General features: G+C 45.7%; 2 protein-coding genes and 1 non-coding gene across 3 annotated transcripts in view; 2 read left to right on the top strand and 1 right to left on the bottom strand.

Annotated features, from left to right (window-relative positions):
* Positions 1-10753, top strand: part of Mto1 (mitochondrial tRNA translation optimization 1) — a 62345-nt gene extending 51592 nt beyond the window's left edge. Inside the window, exons 10-12 of the mRNA XM_004660492.2 lie at positions 2246-2364; positions 7201-7361; positions 10453-10753. Coding sequence (XP_004660549.1) covers positions 2246-2364; positions 7201-7361; positions 10453-10614 — 442 coding nt within the window. The 3' untranslated portion in view covers positions 10615-10753. The remainder of the gene's footprint in view (positions 1-2245; positions 2365-7200; positions 7362-10452) is intronic.
* A 3647-nt stretch (positions 10754-14400) lies between these two features.
* Eef1a1 (eukaryotic translation elongation factor 1 alpha 1) lies at positions 14401-17673 on the bottom strand. The gene is made up of 8 exons (XM_004660491.3): positions 17542-17673; positions 16515-16692; positions 16163-16342; positions 15770-16066; positions 15544-15694; positions 15215-15471; positions 14899-15133; positions 14401-14806 (listed from the first exon to the last, which is right to left on the bottom strand). Exons 2-8 carry the CDS (start codon positions 16656-16658, stop codon positions 14682-14684), a joined length of 1389 nt encoding a protein of 462 aa, XP_004660548.1. The 5' UTR covers positions 16659-16692; positions 17542-17673; the 3' UTR covers positions 14401-14681.
* A 4547-nt stretch (positions 17674-22220) lies between these two features.
* LOC123464268 lies at positions 22221-22369 on the top strand. The gene has a single exon (XR_006639497.1). It is a non-coding gene; the product is annotated as a small nucleolar RNA SNORA67 (small nucleolar RNA).
* The last annotated feature ends 4268 nt before the right edge of the window (positions 22370-26637 follow it).

Below are 26637 nucleotides of genomic sequence, written 5' to 3'. Positions count from 1 at the left end.
ACTCCCCAGAACTCACGTTAGCCAGATGCACAAGGTGGTGCATGCATCTGGAGTTCGTTTTCAGTGGCTGGAGGCCTTGGTGCACCCATTCTATCTGCCCCTCTCTCTCTCTCCAATAAATAAATATTTTCTTTGTAATTGAAAGCCAGGTATGGTGGTACACACCTTTAATCCTAGCACTTGGGAGGTAGAGGTAAGAGGTTCGCAGTGAGCTCAAGGCCACTCTGAGACTATATAGTGAATTCCAGGTCAGCCTGGGCTACAGTAACACCCTACCTGAAAAAAAAAAAAAATCTGTTATAACCTCATTAGCATTCTAATTCTCATACATAGTTATGGATTGATATTTTATTTTTCTCTCTCTTGTTTGGTTTTTCAAGATATTGTCTTGCACTAGCCCAAGCTGACCTGGAATTCATTATGTAGTCTCAGGGTGGCTTTGAATTTACAGTACACTTCCTACCTCAGCCTTCCAAGTGCTGGGATTAAAGGCGTGCACCACCATCCTGGCCCATTTTTCTCTCTCTTTTTTTTTTTTTTTTTTTTTTTTTGTTTTTTGAGGTAGGGTCTCACTATGGTCCAGGCTGACCTGGAATTAACTCTGTCATCTCAGGGTGGCCTTGAACTCATGGCAATCCTCCTACCTCTGCCTCCCAAGTGCTGGGATTAAAGGCGTGCGCTACCACGCCCGGCCATTTTTCTCTTTTGAGACAGCATCTCCTATAACCCAGGCTGGCTTTGAACTTACTGTGTAGCCAAGGCTGGCCTTGAACTCCTAATTCACCTGCCTCCACCTCCCAAGTGCTAGAATAACAGTTATATGTCACTAGGCCCAGTGACAATACTAAATCATGGATGTCCTAGTATTTTGTAAATGCTCCTACATTTGGTCACTATGCTTGCAAAGAAGAATATCCTTTTTTGTTTTTGTTTTTCAAGGTAGGGTCTTAACTCTTGTCCAGGCTGACCTGGAATTCACTATGTAGTCTCAGGGTGGTCTCAAACTCACAGTGACCCTCCTACCTCTGCCTCCTGAGTGCTAGGATTAAAGGCGTGTGCCACCATGCCCGGCTGAGAAGAATATCTTGATTATTCTAAAGTTATTAATCTAAAGAATTTCATTCTTTTAAAAAATATATATTTTAAGGGCTGGAGAGATGGCTTAGTGGTTAAGTGCTTGCTTGTGAAGCCTAAGGACCCCGGTTCGAGGCTTGATTCCCCAGGACCCAAGTTAGCCAGATACACAAGGGGCGCACGCGTGTGGAGTTCATTTGCAGTGGTTGGAAGCCCTGGCGTGCCCATTCTCTCCCCCCCACTCTTTTTCTCTCTCTCTGTCGCTGTCAAATAAATAAATAAAAATAAGGCTAGGCGTGGTGGCGCACGCCTTTAATCCCAGCACTTGGGAGGCAGAGGTAGGAGGATCGCCGTGAGTTCAAGGCCACCCTGAGACTACAGAGTTAATTCCAGGTCAGCCTGGACCAGAGTGAGACCCTACCTCAAAAAAAACAAAAAATAATAATAATAATAAGGAAAAAAATATGTTAAGAGAGAGAGGAAAAAAAGAAGCAGATATATAGAGAATGGGCATGCCAGGACCTCCAGCCACTACAAACGAACTCCAGATGCATTTACCCCCTTGTGCCCAGATGCATGTACCCCCTATGTGGGTCCTGGGGAATCAAACTGGGTCCTTAGGCTTTGCAGGCAAACGCCTTAACTGATAAGCTATCTCTCCAGCCTTCATTCTTTTTTTTTTTTTTTATAATCTGTTTGTTTATATGACATAGAGAAAATGGGCACCCCAGGGCCTCTTGCCAGTGGACACAAACTCCAGACACATGCACTGAGACATTGTGTGTGTGTGGCTGTATGTAGGTACTAGAAAATCAAAACCAAAATGTCAGGCTTTGACACAAGTGCCTTTAACAAAGCACTGAGCCAGGATTTTTTTTTTTTTTTTTTTTCCATTTGAGTGTGACAGACAGACACAGAGAGAACGAGGCAGATAAATAGAGAATGGGTGCGCCAGGGCCTCCAGCCCCTGCAAACGAACTCCAGATACATGCACCACCTTGTGCATCTGGCTTACGTGGGTCTTGGGGAATTGAGCGTTGAACCAGAGTCCTTAGGCTTCACAGGCAAGCGCTTAACCGCTAAGCCATCTCTCCAGCCCCCAGCAATTATTTTTAACCTGCTTTATATCATGTAATTGGATCCTATGTTAATGAAAGTTATACCTTTGCAGAGCCCTAGATGTTCTGAAGTATGAGGACGTTGACATGGAGACACTAGCCAGGGCAGTTCCAGAGCCATTAAAGAAATATACAACATGTAGAGAGCTGGCTGAGAGACTAAAAATAGAAGGTAAGAACTTTTTTGCTTAAAATACATATATACTTTGTTTTGTTTTGAGGTAGGGTCTCACTTTAGCACAGGCTGACCTGAAATTCACTATGTAGTCTCAGGGTGACCTCGAACTCAAGACTATCCACCTGCCTCTGCCTCCCAAGTGCTGGGATTAAAGGCATGCACCACCAAGCCCTGCTTCACTTTGGTGTTGTTTTTCTTTGTTTGTTTGTTTGGTTGATTGGTTGGTTTTTTATTATTTAATTTTATTTATTTGAAAGAGAGAATATGGGCACACCATGGTCTCCAGTTTCTGGAAGTGAACTCCAAACGCATGTGCCACCTTGTGCATCTGACTTACGTGGGTCCTGGGGAATGGAACCTGGATCCTTTGGCTTTGCAGGCAAATGTCTTAACCACTAAGCCATTTCTCCAGTCTCTTTTTGTTTTTTTTTTTTAGGTAGGGTCTCACTCCAGCCCAGGCTGACCTGGAACTCACTATGTAGCCCCAGGCTGGCCTTAAACTCACAGAGAAGATCCTCCCACCTCTGCCTTCCAGGTGCTGAGATTAAAGGCATGCTTCATCACACCTTTTTTTTTAGAGAGAGAGAGAATTGGCACACCAGGGACTTGACGAACTCCAGACAATTGTGCCACCTAATGGGCATGTACAACCTTGCACTTGCCTCACCTTTGTGCATCTGGCTTACATGGAATCTGGAGAGTCAAACATGGGTCCTTAGGCTTTGCAGCAAGTGCATTAACGGCTAAGCTATCTCTCTAACCCCTGCCTTTGGTTTTATAAGGTAAGCTCTTGTTCTAGTCCAGGCTGACCAAGAATTCACTCTGTAGTCTCAGGGTGGCCTCAAACTGCTGGTGATCCTCCCACCTTCTATCTCTGCCTCCCAAGTGCTAGGATTGAAGACATGCGCCATCACACCTGGCCTAAAACTGCTTTAAAAAAAAACTTATTTTTATTTATTTATTTGACAGAGAAAGAGGGGGAGAGAAAATGGGCATGCCAGGGCCTCTAGCCGCTGCAGACAACTCCAGATGCATGTGCCCCATGTGCATCTGGCTAACATGGGTCCTGGGGAATCAAACCTTTGGCTTTGTAGGCAAATGCTTTAACCATTAAGCCATCCCTTCAGCCCTAAAACTTCTTTTTTAAGCTGGGCATGGCTAAAGTAGGAGGATCACTGTGAGTCAAGGCCAGGCTGGGTTAGATGGGAACTTGTGTCAAAGGTGGAACAGGCTGGGAACTTGTGTCAGTGGTTAAAAATGCTTGCTTCCTGAAATGGAGAGATGGTTCAGTGATTAAGGTGCTAGCCTGAGAAGCCTAAGGACCCATGTTCAGCTCTCTAGGTCCCACGTAAGCCAGACTCACAAAGTTGAGGCAAGCACAAGGTGGCACATGCCCACTAGGTGGCACAAGCATCTGGAGTTCAATTTCAGTGGCTGAGACCCTGGCGTACAAATTCTTTCTTGTACTCACTCTCTTGCTTTCTCTAAAATGATAATAATTAAAAGAAAAAGTAAGTCGGGCATGGTTGCACATGCCTTTAACCCCAGCACTTGGGAGGTACAGGTAGGAGGATTGCCTTGAGTTCATGGCCACCCTGAGACTACATCGTGAAATCCAGGTCGGCCTGGGCCAAAGTGAGACCCTACCTCGAAACAGCCCCCCCCCCCAAAAAAAAAGGAAGAAGAAAGGATGCTCGCTACCAAAGCCTGCTGTCCCCAGGCTCAATTTCCCCATGCCCATGTAAAGACAGATACACTGGTGAAACATGCATCTGGAGTTTGCAGCTGACAAGAGGCCCTTGCATGCCTGTGCCATGTCAGAGGATGACAGCTTGCCTTCCTTCTTGTTTTCAGGCAGGGTCTCATTGTGGTTCACCATTCCCTTCATGAGCTTCCAGAAAATTTTCCTGTGTCCATCTTCCTTCTTCATAGATACACTAGGATTACAAAGCCCACCATAGCTTTCAACTATTTTTCATGAGGGTCTCAGCATCTGAACTGAGATACTCAAGAATTGGACAGCAGGTGCTTCATCTACTGAGCTATCTTCCAAGCCACATGTTTTAGATAGTAATAACTTTTCAAAGATCGCTCATTTGGCGAGTGGCATGGTTAGGATTTGAACCTACAATGTCTGACTGCAAACAAAGCCTTGGTACTTTACAACTTTTTTTTTTTTTAGTTTAGTTTTGTTTTTCTAGGTAGGATCTCACTGTAGCCCTATTTACCAGCAGAGAGAGTATTGGGGGTGGGGGGTACACCAGAGCCTCTTGCCACTGCAGAAGAACTGTAGACGCATGCACCACTTTTGCATCTGACTTACATGGGCACTGGGGAATCAAACCTGAGACAAGGCCTTTATCTGCTGAGTTATTTCCCAAGCCCTCTTTTTATTTGTTTGTTTATTTTTGAGTCAAGGTCTGATGTAGTCCAGGCTGATCTTGAACTTGCTATGTGAATGACAGATCCTCTTACATGGTAAAAACGTAACCTTTGTTGAATGGGACACCTTGGGTTTTAAAACAAATTTTGTTGGGCCTGGTATCACAGACCTATTATCCCAGATAGCAGGAGCATTACAAATTCAAGGCCTACTTGGACTACAAAGCAAATTCAAGGCCAGTCTGGCCAATTTAGTAAGGTGCTATCTCAAAAAACATAAAAATAAACTGGGTGTGGTAGAGCACACCTTTCATCCCAGCACTCAGGAGACTGAGTTAGGAAGAGTGACTTCCATGCCAGTTTAGGCTAGAGTGAATGAGACCCTGCCTCAGAAAAAGCAAAAACAAACAAACAAACAAAACAACTAAATTATGTATCTGTTTTCAACTAAGAAGCCTCGTTTTAAAGAATAACAGCTTTGGGGTTGAGGATATGGCTCAGTAGTTGAACACTTGCCTATCATGTAGAGCACCCTGCGTTTAATCTCTAGCATCACACACATACGCAACTTTATGTGACAATAATTCAGAAAACCATTTTCTTGGAGAAACATCTTGTGAACTACCATTCAAACTGAGGGAAAGTTGTAAATAAGATTTGCACTGACAAGAAAATCAAATGTAATCGGTCATGGTGGCGCATGCCTTTAATCCCAGCACTTGGGAGGCAGAAGTAAAGAGGATCTCCATGAGTTTGAGGCCATCCTCAAACTCATAGTGAATTCAGCCTAGGCTACAGTGATACCCTACCTCGAAAAATAAAAAAAAAAAAAAAAAAAAGAAGAGAGGAGGAGGAGGGAGAGGGAAGAAGGAAGGGAAAAAAGAAAAGAAAATGTGGCTGGGCACAGTATCACATGCTTGTAATGCCAGCACTTGGAATGTGTAGAGGCAAGAGAATTAGTAGTTCAAAGTTACCCTTGACTACATAGTGAGTTTGAAACCAACCTGGGCTACAGAAGACTGTCCGAAAGAAAGAGAGATACTTATTGGTAGGGGAGACAGCATGGTCAGAAGGAGAGAGAGAAGTGGCTGAAAAAGAGAGGCAAATCTTTTTTACTGAATAATTTTTTTATTGACAACTTCTATACTTACAGACAATAAACCATGATAATTCCCCTCCCCTCCCCCACTTTCCCCTTCACAACACCATTTTCCATCATATCCCCTCCATCTGTCTGTTAGTCTCTTTTTTATTTTGATGTCATCATCTTTTTCTCCTATTATGAGGGTCTTATGAAGGTACTGCTAGGCACTGTGAGGTCATGGATATCGAGGCCAATTTCTCTCTTGACAGTTGCATTGTAAGGAATCCTACCTTCCTTTGGCTCTTATGTTCTTTCTGCCACCTCTTCCACAACAGACCCTGAGCCTTGGAGGGTATGATAGAGATGTTTCAGTGCTGGACACTCCTCTGTCACTTCTCAGCGCAGTGTTGCTATTGGGGTCATCCCAGTGGTCTCTGCCATCTAAAAGAGAAGCTTCTCTAACCAAAAGTGAGAGTAACATTAATATATGGGTATGAACATTAAGTGTAGTGCTTACAGGGCAGTTTGGTGAGCATAATATATGCATGTAGCCAGTCAAGAGCAGGCTTTACATCCCTAAGGCTCATGACCTCCCATGCCATAGGCTTTTATTTGTTTTTAGGTTTTTTTGTTTGTTTGGTTTTGGTTTTTCGAGGTAGGGTCTCACTCTAGCATAGGCTGACCTGGAATTCACTATGAAGTTTCAGGGTGGCCTCAAACTCACGGCAATCCTCCTACCTCTGCCTCCCAAGTGCTGGGATTAAAGGCGTGCACCACCACGCCTGGAATGCTAGGCTTTTTAAAAATAGTTTTTTTATTATTTTATTTATTTGAGAGAGCGAGGAAGAGAGAAATAGGTAGGGAGATGTTTTAGAGGCAACAGAGGACTCCCTGGCCAACAACTCACTAGAAGATAACCCATTTCTGGCACAGAAAAATTTCTAGTAACAACCTATGGCTTCTGGGTGTGTCATTGTCTAAAAAAGTAGGCTTTCATAGGTCTTTTTCTTGCCTAGATGTTTGAAAAAGATAGGCATTAAACTATTAAATGGAATATTGTAGTTAATATGCAAAGGGAATACCTGCCTGGTGAGATTGGCACATGCCTGTAATCTAGCACTTGGGAAGCTGAGGCAGAAAGATCAGGAACTCCAGGTCATTACAAACAAGTTTGAGGCTAACCTGTGCTACATGAGATCCTGCCTTAAAAGTCTCACACGTACATACACAACAAAAAACACAAGGTTGACCAACAGCATGTTCATTGTGCTGAATGCAATGGTGCATGCAAAAGCTCTTTGTAACTAGTAAAGGATCCTTCATATAATCTTGGTATAATGATATAATTCTCATTTTGTTGTCAGCTACATATGAGTCAGTACTGTTTTATCAGCTACAAGAAATCAATGAAGTTCAGCGAGATGAAGCTTTAGAGCTGCCACAAGACCTGGATTATTTAACTATCAGGGATGTGTCTTTGTCAGATGAAGTTCGAGAGAAACTACAATTCAGTCGCCCACAGACGGTAAGAAAATGGGCAGCAGCAGAACAAGAACAGGTGACAAAGAGCCTTGCTTTTTGTGTTTTTAAGGCTTATAGCTTGCATACATCTCCCGTTTTTACTTTATTTATTTATTTATTTATTGGCTTTTTGTGGTAGAGACTCACTGCAATCCTCCTACCTCCCCTCCTGAGTGCTGGGATTAAAGGCATGCACCACCACACCAGGCAAAGATAATATTTTATTATTCATTTTCAAGAAGAGAGAGAGAGAAAGAATAGGCATGCCAGGGCTTCCTGCCACTGCAAATGAAATCTAGACACACTTGTACATCTAGCTTTTAAGTGGGTATTGGGGAATTGAACCCATGTTATCAGCAAGAGCCTTTAATTGCTTAGCCATCTGTCCAGCGCTGATGTTTTGTTTCTGTTTTTTTTTTTTTTCCATTTATTTATTTATGAGAGAGAATGGTTATGCCAGGGCCTCTGGAAACAAAATCTAGATGCATGTGCCACCATGTACATCTGACTTATGTGGGTCCTAGGTAATCACACCTGAATCCTTAGGCTTTACCAGCAAGCGCCTTAAGCATTAAGCCATCTCTGTAGCCCTGTTTCATTTACACACACACACACACACACACACACACACACACTTTATTTATTTGCAGAGAAAGAGAGAGAATGGGCATTCCAAGGCCTCCTGCCACTGTAAACAAACACCAGATACATGTGCCACCTTGTACATCTGGCTTTACATGGGTACTGGGGAAACCAACCCAGCTTGTTAGGCTTTTCAGGCAAGTAACTTAACCATTGAGCCATCTCCCCAGACTTCCCTCCCACACCACCCCCGCCATGGTTTCTTTAATCATAAACTATCCTTAACTTTTATTTATGGGCTGCAAAGCCAGAGGACCCTGGTTCGATTCCCCTGGAGCCACAGAAGCCAGATACACAAGATGGTGCATGCATCTGGAGTTTGCAGTGGCTGGGGATCCTGATTCTGTCTTTTGAAAAAAAATAAAAACAGTTAAGTTTTATTTACATGCAACAGATGTTCATATGTCTCTATGAGCATGTGTACACATTCATGATTTAAACCATATAACACATTTTCATGGTTTTCAAATTACTACTCTCATCCCTCCTTAGGGACTGCACAGTGTTGCCTGAAAGCTAATGGGAGTAAGAAGGGAGCCAGAGTTCCTCACCCCATGCTTTAGCCTCAGTATGTGTGTGTAAGCAAGTTTCTTCATAGTTAATATAAGCAAAGTTAGTATTGCATTTCTAATAAATGTTTATTATGTATGTATTTGTTGAGATCCTGTTTCAAAAAGAGGGGCTTGGGAGGTGACTCTCAGTTATAGACACTTGTGCTGGAAACCTTGCTAACCAGAGTTCAGATCCCCAGCATTCATTTAAAACTGGATATGAAGTGGCACATGCATCAGAAATCCCAACATGCATATAGCAGTGGGAGTTAAGAGTCGAGAGAATCTCAACACTAGCCTAGCTTTCCCAGAGGCAAACAAGAGAGGCCCTGTTTAAAAAAAAAAAAAAAAAAAGCCAGGCGTGGAGGCCTTTAATCCCAGCACTCAGGAGGCAAAGGTAGGAGGACCGCCGTGAGACTACAGAGTTAATTCCAGGTCAGCCTGGACCAGAGTGAGACCCTACCTTGAAAAACCAAAAAAAATAAAGGTTGGGCATGGTGGCACACGCCTGCCTGAGGTAGGAGGATTAATGTGAGTTTGAGGCCACCCTGAAACTACCACATAGTGAATTCTATCTAGGTCAGTATGGGCTAGTGTGAAAAACATATGGGCTACCTTGAAAAAAGGTGAAATAACCAACACCTCAAGGTTGTTCTCTGACCTCTACACACACGTAAAATAATTTTTATGTTACTTTTGTATGTCTTTGTTTTGTTTTTGGTGGGGTTTTTTTGGGGGGGTCGGTTTGTTTTTTGAGGTAGGGTCTTCACAGGCTGACCTGGAATTCACTCTATTCTCAGGGTGGCCTCGAACTCCTCCTATCTCTGCCTCCCGAGTTGGGATTAAAGGCGTGTGCCACCATGCCCTGCTATTTTATTTAATTTCAGATAAACAGAGAGTATAGCCACACCAGGGCCAACTGCCGCTGGAACTGAACTGGTGCATACACCACTTCATACTTTACATGGGTACTGGGAAATCAAATCCAGGCTGTCAGGCTTTGTAAGCAAGTGCCTTTAACTGTCAGCCATATTTTTGTTGTTGTTGTTTGTTGTTGTGAGGTCATGGATATCCAGGCCAATTTCTGTAATTTCTGGAAGATTGCATCATAAGCAGTCCTACCCTTCCTTTGGCTCTTACATTCTTTTGGCCACCTCTTCCACAACAGACTCTGAGCCTTGGAAGATGTGACAGATGTTTCAGTGCCGATACTTCTCTGTCACTTCTCAGCTGAAGTATCTGTCACACCCAAACGTAGGACTCCTACAGCGTGCTCCTCCAGACACAGAATGGCCTGGATATCCATGATGTCACAGTGCCTGACACTACCTATACAAGACCATCATAATAGGAGGAAAACATGACATCAAAATAAAAGAGACTGATTGAGAGGGGAGAGGATATGATGGAGAGTGGAATTTCAAAGGGGAAAGAGCGGGGAGGGAAGGAATTACCATGGGTTGTCAATTTAAAAAATGTTTGTGTGAGCCAGGTGTAGTGGCACATACCTTTAATCCCAGCACTCAGGAGGCCTAGGTAGTTGAATCACCATGAGTTTGAGGTCACCCTGAAACTGCATGGTTAATTCCAGGTTAGCCTGGGCAAGACCTTACCTCAAAAAAGGGTGAGGGGCTGGAGAGATGGCTTAGCAGTTAATTTGCTTGCCTGCAAAGCCTCTGTTCGATTCCCCAGTACCCATGTAAGCCAGATGCACAAGGTGGTGCATGCATCTGGAGTTTGCAGATGGCTGATAGCCCTGGTGTGCCATTCTCATTCTTTCTCTCTTTCCCGCTCTCAAATAAATAAAAATAATAAAAAATTTTAAATCCACATAAAGTTGTAAGGAGAATGGATTTGATTTGATATGGCTCACTTTGGTTCTTCTGTGGCTTGAATTCCTAGATTGGGGCTGCTAGTCGTATACCTGGAGTGACACCTGCTGCCATCGTCAATCTGCTCAGATTTGTGAAGACTTCTCAGCAAAGACAGGGAGCCATGAAGAAACTGCCCCAAACTGATGAGTACTTACATGGCACAGAGAAATTTCAAGAGAGGAAGTTGTAGTTTTTTTATTTCATGGAAGACTTGTAAAACAAATAGATGGAGAGTGTGAATAGAACAGTTGTAACACCTGTGAAAATTTTGACTGGGTTTTGGGCTTGTCATTAGTTTGTAAGACAAAGATTATAGTTGTGTAGCACATGCTGAGACTACATAGTGAATTCCGGGTCAGCTCTCTCAAATAAATAAGTAAATAAAAAAAAGCTGGGTGTGGTGGTTCACAGGAACTCCAGAGCCTGGGTCCTCAGGGTTTGCAGCTAAGGGCCCCAACCGCTAACCCCCCCCCCCCCTTTTTATAATTATGAGGGAGAGCGAATGGGTGTGCTAGGGGCCTCCTTTCCGCCAAACTGCAGATCCATACTGGGGAATCAAACCTAGGCTTTCAGGCATTGTGAGCCTGTGCCTTCATTCAACTGCTGATCCATCTCTCCAGCCTGTACTCTTTTTGGTTTTTCACTGTAGCCCATGCTACAGTGGAGTCTCAGGGTAGCCTCAAACTCACAATCCTCCTACTTCTGCCTCCCGAGTGCGCCACCACGACCAGCCTGATAGACCTTTTTTTTTTGGGGGGGGGGTTCTGAGGTAAGGGTCTCACTCTAGCTCAGGCTGTGTAGTCTCATGGTGGCCCTCACTCAAGGTGACCCTCCTACCTCTGCTTCTCAAGTACTGGGATCAAAGATGTGTGCCACACACCCAGTTTTATTTTTTTGACAGGAGGTGGAGACACAATGGGGCACACCAGCCACTGCAAATGAACTTCAGATGCACCTAGGTTCTTTGGTTGACTTGACCACTAAGCCCTGATAGACCTTTTTTCTTATAAAACCCTATTAAGGCAGATTTCCCAGTCTGTCAGAACTGACAAAAACCAGAAAGGTGCTGGTGTACATCTGGTAGTTATAAGGGTTATAATGCTGTGACCAGCTGGGCTGGCTTGGCTGACTCCTTAGCCTTTATGGACAGACTAGTGAGAACTCAGAAGACCATTAGGCCTGATGACTGCTTGTCCCTGGAATGCCAATCTGTATGTCTGTTAGCCCAGAAAGAGGCTCCTGTGCATTTTGTCAGAGTAGGAATAAGAGACATGCCTCTTGGGCAAATCTGTGAAGTCTTTTCCAAGAAGCATACCTAGAGCATGGTATTATGGTGGCACATGCTTTTAATCCCAGCACTCAGGAGGCAGAGGGTACAAGGATTACATGAGTTTGAGGCCACCCTGAGACTAGAGTGAATTCCAGGTCAGCCTGGACCCTACCTCAAAAAGAATAAGCACATACCTAACTGGTGTTTAACTGGGGGCTGAAGACCTTCCTGCAGCAGTCTACTCCCAGAAAGGCCTTTTGCCTGACTATTTGCTGCATCTCCCAGTTTTACCATCCTTTGAACACCAGAAGCCACAGGACTGAAGACCAGAGCTGCCTTTGATTCCAGCACTTGGGAGGCAGAGGTAGGAGGAGTGGCACACCTTAAATCCCAGAATTCCGGAGACAGAGGTAAGATCACTGAGAGTTCAAGGCCACCCTGAGACAGAATTACAGGTTGGCCTGGACCAGAGTGAGACACTACCTCGAAAAACCAAAAAATATTTTAGCTGGGCATGGTGGTGCACATCTTTAATCCCAGCACTTGAGAGGTATCACCAAGAGCCCAGTCTGGGGATAGAAATTCCAGGGCCCTCTCCCCAAAATTATCAAGAGGAACTGATTTAACATAGCTGCAAGTGACACTGTAGGGAACATTTTTAAAAATTTGAATGGGTATGCCAGGGCTCCAGCCCCTTGCGCATCTGGCTAATGTGGGTCCTGGGGCAATGCGGTCCTTTGGCTTTGCAGACAAACACCATTAACTGCCAAGCCATCCCTCCAGCCCTGTAGGGAGTTTTTTCCCCTGAGTTATGGTCTCAAACTAGCGCAGGCTGACCTGGAATTCACTACTGTAGTCTCAGAGTGGCCTCAAACTGTGAGCCTCCGGAATGCTGGGAGGTGTGCCACTACAACCAGTGGTAGAGAGCATTTTTTAAGAGCACTGAAAAAAATGAAGTCACCCATGTAGCCCAGAGCCTTGCTCTCAAACTCACCTTGAACTGACCATCCTGCCTTCCCAAGCACTGTACTTTATTTTCAAAAGCACTCATTTGAAATGGTGACTTAATAACACATGCTCTGTAAAAGGCAGTAGTACTTCCAAAACCATGAGTTTTTCATTGCATATCTGAGGATGGATCAAAAAGCCTTACAAACTATGTAATTCCATTATCTAGAATGCCTTATTCTGATATCACCCATGAGGGCAAATTCAGCTCAAGTTCCCACCAAGGTTGTAACTAAGACTGAAGACGGAATAGGTATTCAAATCAACTTGATAGTTTGCCTTTAACCAAACACTCTATAGGTTTGAGATGCATGCTGAAGCCCTGTTTGGCCCCCATCCCTACCAGAGAAAAAGGGGGTACTTAATATTTACCAAATGAAACTGTTCCTTAACAGTAACTGCCAGCAGGTGGCGCTCAACCCAGCTTTTTTTATTTAAAAAAAAAGGTAGAGTAGGGTCTCACTGGCTTAGGCTGACCAGGAATTCCTCTGCCTTCCAAGTGCAGGGATTAAAGGCATGCACCACACCTGGCAGGTTTAGACTTTCTAAAGAGGGCCGGCCATTAACATTTAAATAACTGCCACCATGGTACTAAATTCTTCACCTATCAGTTGCTGTCCTTCAAGCAAAAAGCATACTCCTAGATTTCATGAAATCTGACAGCTCTTTTCAACCCTCAATGCATCCCTCATATAAACTTAGGTACGGAAGGGGTAAGATTTTCACTACCCACGTCTCTTAATTTTGACCTTGCAGAGTGGCAACACCAGAGCCTCTAGCCACCACAAACTCCAGACATATGCACCACACATCTGGCTTACATTGGTCCTAGAGTACTTGGCTTTGCAGGCATCTTAGCCTCTAAGCTCCAGCTGCTGTCCGCCAACCATCTACACTTTCAAAAATCCCATCTAGGCAAAAAGCCTGTCAGGGAGACCCTGCCCTGTCTCAAAAATCCTTAGCATTCTTTGCAGAACACATCTTAACACTAGATTAAAACTTCCCCTGCCAACACAGGCAGGGGTAGAAGGATCTCCAGAATTCAAGGTCACCCTGAGGCTCCATAGTGAATTCTGAGTCAGCCTGGACTGGAGACCCTACCTCAAAAAGCCAAAGTAAAATTTCCTTCACAAGTGTCTATAAAACTGATGCTCTAACATGTTTGCTTTGCCTAAGTGTTTTTTTCACTCCCACCCAGTTTTGTCAGCAGGTGGACTAGAAGAAACCAAGGTCTCCTGTATCCCAAAGACGGCAAACTTGCACCATGCTTGTGTTACTATCAACTGTGCAACAATGAAGCCAATTAGGCATGGTACCTTTAATCCCAGCACTCTGGGAGGTAGAGGTAGGAGGGTTGCTTTGAGTTTGAGGCCACCCAGAGACTCAGTTGAATTCCTTGTCAGCCTGGGCTAAACTACCTCAAAAAAAAAAAGCCAGTCATTTCAATAGCACCTTAGCTTTCTGCTATAAAGTTACTACAAATGTCTTGCCCTCTAGATGAAAACTCCTTTAACCAAACCTTTTTAGGCAAGACCATCTAATGTTTTCAGCTGCTTGCAAGTAATTCATCCCAGCAATAGAATGGCAGATCAAGGTTGAGGCTTAGATCAGGCTGGCCTATTTAAATTCTCAGTTATGACTATTTCCTCTAGTTCCAAGTTTCACCAGCCACAGCCCAGTATTGACCAAAAGACAGACTTCATTAAACTGTTTTAATGGGTCTCAAAATTCTGTGACAGGTTTTTGGTCAAGTTGTTTCCATTAAAAATTACTGATTTTAAAAACTAATAACTTAAAACTGCCACACACAAAAAAAAGGTCCACAAACATTTTCCTTTCCTTCTGAAGGTTTTACGATGCATTGTTATCATTAACCAGTCTTTTACTATTAAACTTAAATGGCCAATTGCGACAAACAGTTCTGAGACCGTTCTTCCACCACTGATTAAGACTGGGGTGGCAGGTGTTAGGGGTAATATTCATTTAGCCTTCTGAGCTTTCTGGGCAGACTTGGTGACCTTGCCAGCTCCAGCAGCCTTCTTGTCCACAGCTTTGATGACACCCACAGCAACTGTCTGCCTCATATCACGAACAGCAAAACGACCTATAAAGAGAACATTAGGATGAGAAACACTGAAGGTTGTTACATACCATATAGCACTTCATCTGCAGTACAACTGCTTAATCCTTGCTTACCCAGAGGAGGGTAGTCAGAGAAGCTCTCCACACACATGGGCTTGCCTGGAACCATGTCAACAATGGCAGCATCGCCAGACTTTAGGAACTTGGGTCCATCTTCCAGCTTCTTACCAGAACGACGATCAATCTTTTCTTTCAGCTCAGCAAACTTGCAAGCTATGTGAGCTGTGTGACAATCCAGCACAGGGGCATAGCCAGCACTGATTTGGCCTGGGTGGTTCAGGATAATCACCTTGAGAAAAGACAAGCCTTCAGTGAACTGATGTTAGGCTTTCTGCACTTAAGTCTTAAAATGCCTATTACAAATTGTTACCTGAGCAGTAAAGCCTGCTGCCTCCATTGGTGGATCGTTTTTGCTGTCACCAGCAACATTACCACGGCGAACATCTTTGACAGACACATTCTTCACATTGAAGCCTACATTGTCTCCAGGGAGAGCTTCACTCAGGGCCTCATGGTGCATTTCAACTGACTTGACTTCAGTTGTGACGTTGACTGGAGCAAAGGTAACCACCATGCCAGGTTTGAGAACACCAGTCTCCACTCGACCCACAGGAACAGTTCCAATACCTGAAACATTTACAGCATAATTATTTTACAAGTCAAGTTGGCAGCTGTACACATGCAAAATGCAAAACTTACCTCCAATTTTATAGACATCCTGAAGGGGCAGACGCAGAGGCTTGTCAGTTGGACGAGTAGGTGGTAGGATGCAATCCAGAGCTTCCAGCAGTGTGGTTCCACTGGCACTGCCATCCTTGCGGGTGACTTTCCAGCCCTTGAACCACGGCATCTGAAACAGAACATTGTCAGTACCAACTCCCTATTCCCATGCCTTTCCACTGAACTGTTAAGACAGGTCACTTACATTTGCACTTGGCTCCAACATGTTGTCACCATTCCAACCAGAAATTGGCACAAATGCTACTGTGTCAGGGTTGTAGCCAATTTTCTTAATGTAGGTACTGACTTCCTTAACAATTTCCTCGTATCTCTTCTGGCTGTAGGGTGGCTCGGTGGAATCCATTTTGTTGACCCCAACAATTAGTTGTTTCACACCCAGTGTGTAAGCCAGGAGAGCATGCTCTCGGGTCTGCCCATTCTTGGATATACCAGCTTCAAATTCACCAACACCAGCAGCAACAATCAGGACAGCACAGTCAGCCTTTCAGGAAAAAGGGAAGTTACATTTTTAAAGAATGCTCTTCAAGCAAAAGGTTTCCCCACTATAGAATGTCATAAAGGTACTAATCTTACAAACCTGAGAAGTGCCTGTAATCATGTTCTTGATAAAGTCTCTGTGTCCTGGAGCATCAATTATAGTCACATAATATTTGCTGGTCTCAAATTTCCACAGGGAGATGTCAATAGTGATACCACGCTCACGCTCTGCTTTCAGTTTGTCCAAAACCCAGGCATATTTGAAGGAGCCCTTTCCCATCTGTAACGATTTACAGTGGTTAAAGTGGTATAAACACGTTAGCTCAGTATGGCAGCAACATTTTACCCGCATTGCCACTTGTAACATTCAAATCCTTTCTTAAACTTCTAATGTTGTTATTCCTAATGTTTCTGCTCAGTATAGTTTAGCCCAAAGTTTCCTTCGTACTTGCCTCAGCAGCCTCCTTCTCAAATTTCTCAATGGTTCTTTTGTCGATCCCACCGCATTTGTAGATCAGATGGCCAGTAGTGGTGGACTTGCCCGAATCTACGTGTCCTATGACAACGATGTTGATATGAGTCTTTTCCTTTCCCATTTTGGCTTCGGTTTAGCGGTGGTTTTCACGACACCTAAGGCAACAAGTGGAAAAAAAATTGTCTGAGAACCGCTGTAAGAGCCAAGTAAGTCACGAACCAGACCGAGAGGGGCAAACTCCAAGACTGACATGCGAGGCCACGCTGGCCTGACTTCGTCTCCACCCACCGAGTGCGAGCAAACTCCAACGCACTGCCTGCCTCCCCTCCCCCACCGCGACATAGAGTAACCCAGGTGACCAATGGCGGGCAGAGCGCCGCGGGGGTCACAGGACGCGGCGGCCGGCGGGGAAGGCCCCGTCTCTTTGTGTGGGTGACTCACCGCCCGGCCGCCGCGTCCTCCATTTTGAGCTCCCGGAGCAGGCCCGTAGCGGCCATCTTTCCGCGCACGCAACTGGTGCCGAGCGGCCAAGGCCGCCCGAAGCGGAACTAGGGGATGCCCCGGGTTGGACGGGACGCCGGGCCACCAAACTGCCCCCACCGACCCGGCGACGGACCAAGGCCTCCCCTCGCTCAAGCGACACGAGGCTTGTGCGCGGGCCCGCCCGGTCCGGGGGCGGAGGTCCTGCCATAGAGAGCGGCTCCGCTCCGCGGGCGACTACCACCCGGGGCTCCTTTGTTATCCCAAAAGGCCTGGACTCGAGACCCAGGCAGCAGGCAGCCGCCACAGCGCGCCCGAACCGGCACGCGGCGCTCCGGACGCCAAGCCAGGCCTCGCCCCAGAACACGAGGCCGAGGCTTCTGGAAAGGCAAAGGCCGCGCCCCTCGGGCTCGGGGCCGAGGCCCGCACGGCAGCTGGAGGCGCTGCCCGGGAGAGAGGCCCGGCAGGCCCACCGCCAGCTCCCGGCCCGGGCCAGGCCTACGGAAGCAACACCCAGCACCCACCTGCGTTCTGACGGCAAACCCGTTGCGAAAAAGAACGTCCAGGGCGACTACGGCACTTATATACCGTTCTCCCCCACCCTCGGAAAGAGGGCGGAGCCAGCACACGACACCACTTTCCCAGTTTGCCCCGCGCCGCCTCCTCCTGGCCTTGCTCCCTTGCCGTCCCCTCCCCCGCCCTCGGGGACCGTGATGCTGTGGGCTCGGCGCCCTGATCCGCAACCAGTTCGGCGGCCCATGCTCTCCTCGACTCGGAGGCCGCGGGGCGGGTATTAAGAGAATTTATCGACGGTCCCTGGGATTCCCGAGGGCAGAGGCGAGTCCTCCTTTTGTATGAATTACTCCTGGTTCCAGCCGGGGGTGGGGCGGCTAGGAATCGCCAGAAAGGCAGTCCAGAATCTTCCTTTTCTTCGTGGCTTAGCACAGAGGTTGAGTGGACACTGGGGTGTGCCTTCGCCCTGCCGCGGGTCTTGGCCTCACCCCTGGCCTCTGCGGGATAGCGGCGGCGACCCCTGCCTAAACCCCAAATGTCTAGATTTCCGTTCAAATAGACCCCACCCTGCACTCAGCTTTGTTGATTCTACTATTGCGACATAAAAAGACCTTGCTAGTGTCGGTCATGTGTGTGCTCGGCCTTTTTGTTAGAGGACAGTCACTTGGGAGCCCGAGAAGCCGTCAGAGAAGGCTGTCCTCGTGACGTCGAGTAGACTCAGCTCAGCCTTGCCCGCTCCGCCCCGGAATCAGCCTGCCCTGCCCTGCCCTGCCCACGGTGTGAGGCCGGTGCTGCTCCCACGCACGCAAGCGGCTGGCCTGTTTTCAGTAACTGGCCTCGAATTCACAGCAATCCTACCTCTGCCTCCCCAGGGCTGAAGAGATGGCTCAGCGGTTAAGGCGCTTGCTTCCAAGGGCTGAGATTAAAGGCGTGAGCCACCATGTCCAGCAAACTGCTTTTATATTCTGCCTTCCTTTTCGATGCAACTGCATTTTTGGCATAAATCGAGAGGTTGGAAAGAGTTGACCTATTTTGGTTTGGGAGTTGTTTGAGTATGGAGGTCTCACGATGTTAAACAGAAATGTGTGGACCTTCTGGTTCAAATGACCCTCCTGCCTCAGCTTCCCAAGTAGCTGGGCCTAAAGATGGGACCTTTTTATGTCGATTTCGCAGATCAGACCCTAAGAAATGATCCGAAGAAAGATAAATTTGTTTTGTTTTTAATGCTAGGGAGTGAAAACATTCTTTAATGAGGGATGGAATCCAGGGCCTCCTGCGTGCTGCCAGTAATAAAGAGCTTTTACTTTTAAATTTTTATTTTATTTATTTACTTATTTATTTTGGTTACTCGAGATTAGGGTCTTGCTCTAGCCCAGGCTGACCTGGAATTAACTCGGTAGTGGTAGACTCAGCGTGGCCTTGAACTCACAGCAGTCCTACCTCTGCCTCCCAAGTGCTGGGATTAAAGGCGTGCACCACCACACCCAGCTAAAATGCTGACCCTAAACTACTCATTCTCCCATGCTTCCCAAACTCCGGGATTACACACATGTGCCATCAAGTCAGCTTTTTCCTTAAATGAAAAAAATCTTAGGAAATACTGTCTTAGTAGACCACTCCTTATAAAATCTACAGTCGTACAAGGGGGCTCACGCATCTGGAGGTCGTTTGCAGTGGCTGGAGGTCCTGGTGCGTTCATTCTATCTGCCTTTCTCTCTTGTCTGTTGCTGTCAAATAAATACATAGAAATAAAATAAATTTTTAAAAAATTTAGAGTCAGGTTTTCTTCTTCATTAGGCCTCTAACTTCATTTTCATTTAATTTTGATCATTTTAATTAAAGAATCTAGGCAAAGTTTTCCTAGAACATGTACATAACTTATTTTTTTTCTACCCACAAAGCCTTTTCTTTTTCAGGGGTGGGGAAGGTTGCTAGGGCTCAAACCTGGGAACTCTGCATACCACGTACACCAAGTCTTTTGTGTCCTGTCCATATTCTCTCACAAGTTGGTAGGGATTTTTGTTTGTTTGTTTGTTTTTTAGGTAGGGTCTCACTCTAGCCCAGAAATTTCTCTATGTAGTCTCAGGGTGGCCTGGAACTCATGGCAATCCCCCTACCTCTGCCTCCTGAGTGCTGGGATTAAAGGCATGCGCCACCACGCCCAGTTTACAACTTCGTTTTTTTAAGTGCTCATTTTTATTTATTTGAGAGAGAGACAGAGAGAATGGGCGCACCAGGGCCTCCAGCCGCTGCAAACAAATTCCACACGTGTGCGCCTCCTTATGCAGCTGGCTTGTGGGTCCTAGAGAATTGAACCTGAGTCCTTTGGCTTTGCAGGCAAGTGCCTTAACCATTAAGCCATCTCTCGAGCCCTCACAACTTCCTTTTTCACCTGGAAGTATTCTAGTGTTCTTAGCTAGTCACATAGGAATAAAATCACCTTGATGTCCTCATCTCTGATAAGATAAAACATAGTGCCAATGAAAACATTGGGAATAGAATAGGTCAGATACCTGTGCTCTCATTTATTTCCTTGAAAGCTGGTTAGTGATTTCCTTTTATACCTGCTCTCCCACAAGCAGCTATGAGTATATCACATTAATGTTAACTGCACAGTTATTTCAGATTCGAGTGCCACACTACAGTTTATCATTTCCCAAGCATGTTTTAACAGTGTAATTCCACAGATGGTTTAGGATTGTATATTAATGGAATAATACAAAAGCACATATTTTAACAGAAATGTTTTTTTTTTTTTTGAGAGAGAGACTTTTACAGTCTCAGTGGTTAGCCCAGTGTGGTGGCACATGCCTTTAACAGATGGTTTAGGATTGTATATTAATGGAATAATACAAAAGTACATATTTTAACAGAAATTTTTTTTTTTTTTTTTTTTTTTTTTTGAGAGAGACTTTTACAGTCTCAGTGGTTAGCCCAGTGTGGTGGCACATGCCTTTAATCTCAGCACCCAGGAGGTAGAGGTAGGATTGCTGTGAGTTCTAGGGCAGCCTTTGATACGTAGTAAATTCCAGGTCAGCCTGGACTATGGCAAAACCCTACCTTGTAAAACAAAAAAGGTTATTTAAAGCTGGGCATGGTGACCCACAGTTTGAGGGCAACCTGGAGCAACAAAGTAAATTCCAGGTCAAAGTGGGCTAGAATGAGACTCTACCATTAAACAAAAAAAAAAGCCGAGCGTGGTGGTGCACATAATCCCAGCACTCAGAAGGCTGAGGTAGGGATTGCCATGAGTTCAAGGCCACTCTGAGACTAGATAGTAAATCCCAGGTCAACCTGGGCTAGAGCGAGACATTACCTGGGGGAAAAAAAAAAAAAAAGCAGGTGTGGTGTCACACACCTTTAATCCCATCACTCGGGAGGCAGAGGAGAATTGCCCTGCATTTGAGGCCAGCCTAAGACTAATGACACGTCAACCTGGGTTAGGCCCTACCTCAAAAAAACAAAAACTAATTAATATAAAGAAAAAGGGGATGATTGAGATGGGGAGGGGATATGATGGAGAATGTAATTTCAAAGGGAAAATGGGGGGGAGAGAGGGTATTACATGGGATATTTTTTATAATCATGGAAAATGTTAATAAAAATTGAGAAAAAAAAAGAAAGAGGGGGTAAAAAGACATATGCTGTCCATTAAATTGCCCTATTTGAAAATACAGACCTACTATATAAGCCATAAATTTTACAGGGTGTGTCTGTATTCAGCATTATGTTTCAGTGTTTTTCTTAATTTATTATTATTATTTTTAAAGACATTTTTAAAAAATTTTTATTTGAGAGAGAAGCAGACAGAGAATGGGGAGAGAAAGAAACTGGGCCCTTGCTGGGCGGGCATGCCTTTAATCCCAGCACTCAGGAGGCAAAGGTTGGAGGATCACTATGAGTTCAAGGCCAAATGAACTCCAGACACATGTGCCAACTTGGATATGCAAGAGCCTTAACCATAAGCCATCTCTCCAGCCCTACTTTTTTATTTATTTATTTATTTATTTTGAGGCAGGGTCTTACTCTAGTCCGGGCTGGCCTGGGACTCTTAATGAATCTAAAATTCAGGCAAGTCTGGAACTCACAGTGATCCTCCTATGTCAGCCTCCCCAGTGCTAGAATTAAAGGGGTGTACCTACACACCTATTTTTTTCTTTAATTTTTATTTGTATGTGGGGGCGGAGGTGGGTGCCAGGGCCTCTTGCTGCTGCATACACTCAGTAAACTTGCACTACTTTTTGTGTCTGGCTTATGTGAGTGGCTTGGGAATTGAATAGGGCCTGCCAAGATTTGCAAGTAAATTCCTTTAAACACTGAGCCTTCTTCCCAGCCCCTGAGTTTATTGTTTTTATTTGTTCTGTTTTTGAGAGTCTCCAGTATCCCAGGCTGTCCTTGAACTTGCTATATAGCTGCAGATGACTTTGAACTCCAGATTCTGCCTCTACCTCCTTAGTGCTGGAATTATAAGCATGGGTAGATTCCTACATTTTGCTTTTTAAAAGTTAATTATGGGGCTGGAGAGATGGCTTAGCGGTTAAGGCACTACTTGCCTGTAAAGCCTAAGGACACAGGTTTGATTTTTCAGGTCCCATATGAGCCAGACGCACAAGGTGGCACATGTGTCTGGAGTTTGTTTGCAGTGGCTAGAGGCCCTGGAGTGCCTATTTACTGTCTCTCTCTTCCCCTTCTCTCTGTCTCCAATAAATAAATAAAAATAAAATAATTATTTAGCCCCTTTCAGGAACATAGCAACTTAGAAGAAAACCTGGCATGCCTAGGGTCCTTGGAGTGCATGGGATGTGTATTTCCTTTGCCTTCCTTTGGCTGCCTACATCACGCATGCTTAATTTTTAAGACTTTTATTCTAACAAGCTTTCTTTTCTTGACAGGCCAGTGGCATTGATGTGCAACAGGTTTCTTTAGTCATCAATTACCCACCAACAGGGAAAACTACATTCACAGAATTGGTTGGGATGGTCGTTTTGCCGCAAGGGTGTGGCTATTAACATGGTGACAGAAGACAAGAGGACTCTTCGAGACATCAAGACTTTCTACAACACCTGCATTAAAGAGATGCCCCTCAATGTTGCTGACCTCATTGGGGGGGGGGCTGTCTGCTTCCTGGCCCTAGCCAGGGTTCAATCCTGGGGGCCTGAGGAGCAATTGGAGGCGGGAGGGAAGGGAGCCAAGGGATGGACATCCTGTCTTTTTTTTTTTTCCTTTCTCTGAATAAATATCACTTTTGAGGCAAAAGAAGGAACCATAAAAAAATTATTATTATTTTTAAAATTATGTATTTATTTGAGAAAGTTGAAGACAGAGAGAGGGTATGGGTGCATTAGGGGCCCCTGCCACCACAAACCTCAAGATGCCATGTGCCACTTCATGTATGGGTAGTGAGGAATCAAACCTGGGGGCCATTAGGCTTTGCAAGCAAACCCCTTTGACTGCTGAGCCATCTCTTCAGGACTCCCACACACACTATGCTTTTTGTTTTATTCAAGGAAGGTTCTCACTATAGGCCAGGCTGGACAGATACTTACTTTGTTGTCCCAGGCTGGCCTCGAACTCACAGCCCAACCTCCTACCTCTGCTTCCTGTGTGCTGGAAGGCGTGTGTCAGGCTCCCACTTTGCTATTTTGGGACGCAGCATCTTGCTAACCACATGCATTAAACTTTCCATCCTCCTGCCTCAGCCTCAGGTGCAGCTGGATTTACAAGATCGCACACCCATAGTCATTTCATGTTTTTATTATGCCAAGAGATGAATTAGGAATGTTCAAATATTGACCCCAAAGCTCTCCCTAAATTCTGTAATTTCAAATGAGAACATACACTTCACAAACGCCTTCTAGAGAATGCTTTTAAAGATATTGTTGGAGGAAACAAGAAAATCACAGCACCCTATGATTTCTACAACTGGTGCTCTTAACGTCGTCGAGATAGTGCCCAGACTCTATGGGGGAAGGAAATCTCCGCGCTGGTGCATAAAAGGCAAAACCTGAGAGCCCACCTGAGCCACTTTACTGCGTCCCAGCAGACAGGCGCTGGCCACCAACTTGTTCGCGCTGTGCGCCGTGCGCATTTCCGCTTTCGGCAGCAGAGGAAGAGGCTGGGGCGCCGCCCGCGGGGGTTGGGGGTGCGCGCTCCCGCCTGGCTAGGCCCGCGCAGGACCCTTAGCTCCCCAAAGAGCGAGGTGGCCAGTGCGATCCTTCGACACGCCCCACGTTAAGGTCACCTTCGTCCTCACAGCAGGAGGGGACCTGGAGAAGCCAGTCTAAGAGCCTAAAGCAAAGCTAGAGGTGGTGCTGTGCGCCTGCAAGTCCAGCAACCGGGAGTCTGAGGCAGGAGAATCTCCCCCTGAGTTCGAGGCCAGCCTGGGCTAGAGTGAGACACTGCCGCAAGAAGCCAGAAGGGCCGGGCGTGGTGCATGCCTTTAATCCCCGCACTCGGGAGGTATGAGGATCGCCGTGAGTTCAAGGCCACCCTGAGACTACATGGTGAATTCCAGGTCAGCCTGAGCTAGAATGAGACCTTACCTCGAAAAAACAAAATAAAAAAATAAAGCCCAAAAGGTCCCTTATCTCTCTCAGCTGGGATTAAATGCTGGCTCTGTAAGATTCCCGGGGGAGGGGGAATCTTCCGTGGTGGGAGACCCGCGCCCAAGAACCAAGACCGAGCCACTGGATGCAAAGGCAAGAGGCAGCTTTATTGTTTACACAGGCGCCTGCGGGCACTCCAGTCCTTCGAGAGGCTGAGTGCGCCGGGCAAGGGGAAGGGTCTCTTTTTATAGAGTTAGGGAGAGCAGAAGCAGGTTTACAGAAGCAGAAGCATGATTTCAGTCCCAGCACTGGTTACTGGTTACTTATTAATAGACTTGGAGTCGGTGGGGATCCTCTTTTTTTTTTTCTTCTCGGAAGCATCCTGACAGGGTTATCTATAGTACATTAGGCGGAGTTTGTGGTCATGCCTGTCTGCATCTGGGGGTCACAAGGCTGTCTGCATCTGGGGGTCACAAGGCTGTCTGCATCTGGGGCTGTTTTTGGCTCCTGGTATTTTTCCATGGGTTTTACATTCCCCCATTTCTCTTGGAACTGAGTAAAATCTTTTACTTATAATCTTATGTCATTTTGGCTTGATGGCTGATACTGACTAGTGAGGACGAACGCCTGGATAACTGAGAGCTTGTCCCGTATAAACTGTACCAGCCTATTGAGAATACATGGACCAAAGGTTAATAGGAGCACAAGAATGAGCAAAGGACCCAGGAGAGTGGATAAGAGGGTGGTGAACCAGGGGGATTTATGAAACCAACTTTCGAACCAGCCCTGTCGTGACTCTAGCAATCTCTGCCTCTGGGCTAGTCTCTCCCTGAGCATTTCCATAGATTCCCGGACTATGCCCGTATGGTCAGCATAAAAACAGCATTCTTTCTTAAGGGCAGCACAGAGGCCTCCTTCTTTTAGAAACAACAAGTCTAGGCCTCTTCTATTTTGCAATACTACCTCTGAAAGGGAAGTAAGGGAAGTTTCTAGAGCAGAAATAGATTTTTCTATGGCCTGTAAGTCTGTGGTTATCGCTTCTTGTAGGGCTCGGGTCTGCTCAGAGTGTACCAGGGCAGTTGTTCCAGTTCCTATCCCCGCTAAGATTCCTCCTGCTCCCAAAAGGAGGGCGATGGTAAGGGTTATGGGCTCCCGCCTAGGTCTGTTTTCAAATACCTGAAGAATGAATTCTGATCTATGGTAGGTAGTGCGTGGCCATAACTGGACTAGGACACAGTAATCAGCAGTAGAATTAAGGACAGTAGCAGAAACGCAAGGAGTCAGTCCTGTATTACAGGCCCAATAGGTTCCATTTGGAGATTCTAAGTAGTAAGCTCCAGGGGACACAGGAGTGGTTTTGTTACATAAATGTTGAAGAGTAGTGGGTATGGTCCCAATACAGGAGCCCTGGCCAGTTACTTCTGCAAGAGTTAATTTATGAGACGCAACAGCAAGACATCGAGTAGGAATGTTAGTGGAGTTGGTAAAGTTTCCTGGTAAGGCTATGCCTTCATAGTAAGGAGGGTCAGCAGTTAAACAGAGCCAGCAGTCTTGGGTATAGTTACTGTCAGAGGCATTTAGGGAGAGATAAGCCCCCTGTATTAGACTAAAGAGTCGATTACCTGTTCCCTGGGGTTTATAGGGATGAGTGGTTGGTCTTTTAGGAGGGGGAATTATAACATTGGTAGGTTTAGAAGGCGGGGCCAAGGAAAGTGGGAGTCGGGGGATAGGTTTTTGATCTGGTAGAACTGGGTTGGGGCCTATTGGACTTATGTCAGTCGATAATTGGAGCTTAATAGTAAGGAGGAAACCTGGGTCTGGCCCATCTATGTAAAGACGGACCCCCCAAGTATGGCCTTTGAGCCATGTCCTATCTGCCTTGCCGGGAGAAGTGAAAGTAATGTTTAGAAGCATCTTGTTACCCTGATTTAGGCGAGTTACAGTAATAAAATCCCAGGAGGATTTGGGTTGCCAGTATACATTTCTAGTGGTTTCATATCCCCAGTTTTTACAATAATAGTCCACTCTAGTTCCACAGTTTGATGCCTGGGCATGTTGGGGGCAAACATATAGAGTGGAGTTTAACAACTGTCTGGCAGGTTTGGAGTAACATCCTGGGCTAACAGGAGGGTTGTGTCTCTTCTGGTGAGTCTTTTTTAAAGTCTCTTTAAAAAGGTTTTCTATGGGCAGTCAAGGCGCACAGATTGGGGGTTAAGGAGGGCCACCATGTCCATAACGGGGCAGGGGAGGTATTAGACCAAATAATTTGTCCTCCCTCAGAAATGACTAGCCAAGTCAAAGATAAGGGAAGGTGAGGACTAGCAGAGACGTTACTCACAAAACTGAAAGTTAAGAAGAGGTATGTTAAGATCGAGAGAGTCTTATCTTTAGGGGATTTGGAGTGCGATGTGCTTTCCATGGTGCGAGGTTTGGTGGTGTGCTGTCTGGGTACTCTGTCAGGGCAGCCTTGACGTGGGAGGCGTGGATCCAAGTGGCGATTCCGTCTACTTTTAAGGCCGTGGGAGTTGTCAGGAGCACGGTGTAAGGTCCTTTCCAGCGAGG

Source organism: Jaculus jaculus, chromosome 10 (assembly GCF_020740685.1).
Source record: "Jaculus jaculus isolate mJacJac1 chromosome 10, mJacJac1.mat.Y.cur, whole genome shotgun sequence".
In the NCBI taxonomy this organism is placed as follows: domain Eukaryota; kingdom Metazoa; phylum Chordata; class Mammalia; order Rodentia; family Dipodidae; genus Jaculus; species Jaculus jaculus.
The sequence above is the reverse complement of the archived record's forward strand: the minus strand, read 5'-3'. Positions and strand labels throughout refer to the sequence as shown.

Excerpts from the sequence above, each read along its gene's own strand:
- Eef1a1 (XM_004660491.3), bottom strand. The coding sequence starts at position 16,658 with ATGGGAAAGGAAAAGACTCATATCAACATCGTTGTCATAGGACACGTA. Across the intron at positions 16,343-16,514 it reads TTGAGAAGGAGGCTGCTGAG|ATGGGAAAGGGCTCCTTCAA; the intron begins GCAAGTACGAAG and ends AAATCGTTACAG. Across the intron at positions 15,472-15,543 it reads GGATGTCTATAAAATTGGAG|GTATTGGAACTGTTCCTGTG; the intron begins GTAAGTTTTGCA and ends TAAATGTTTCAG.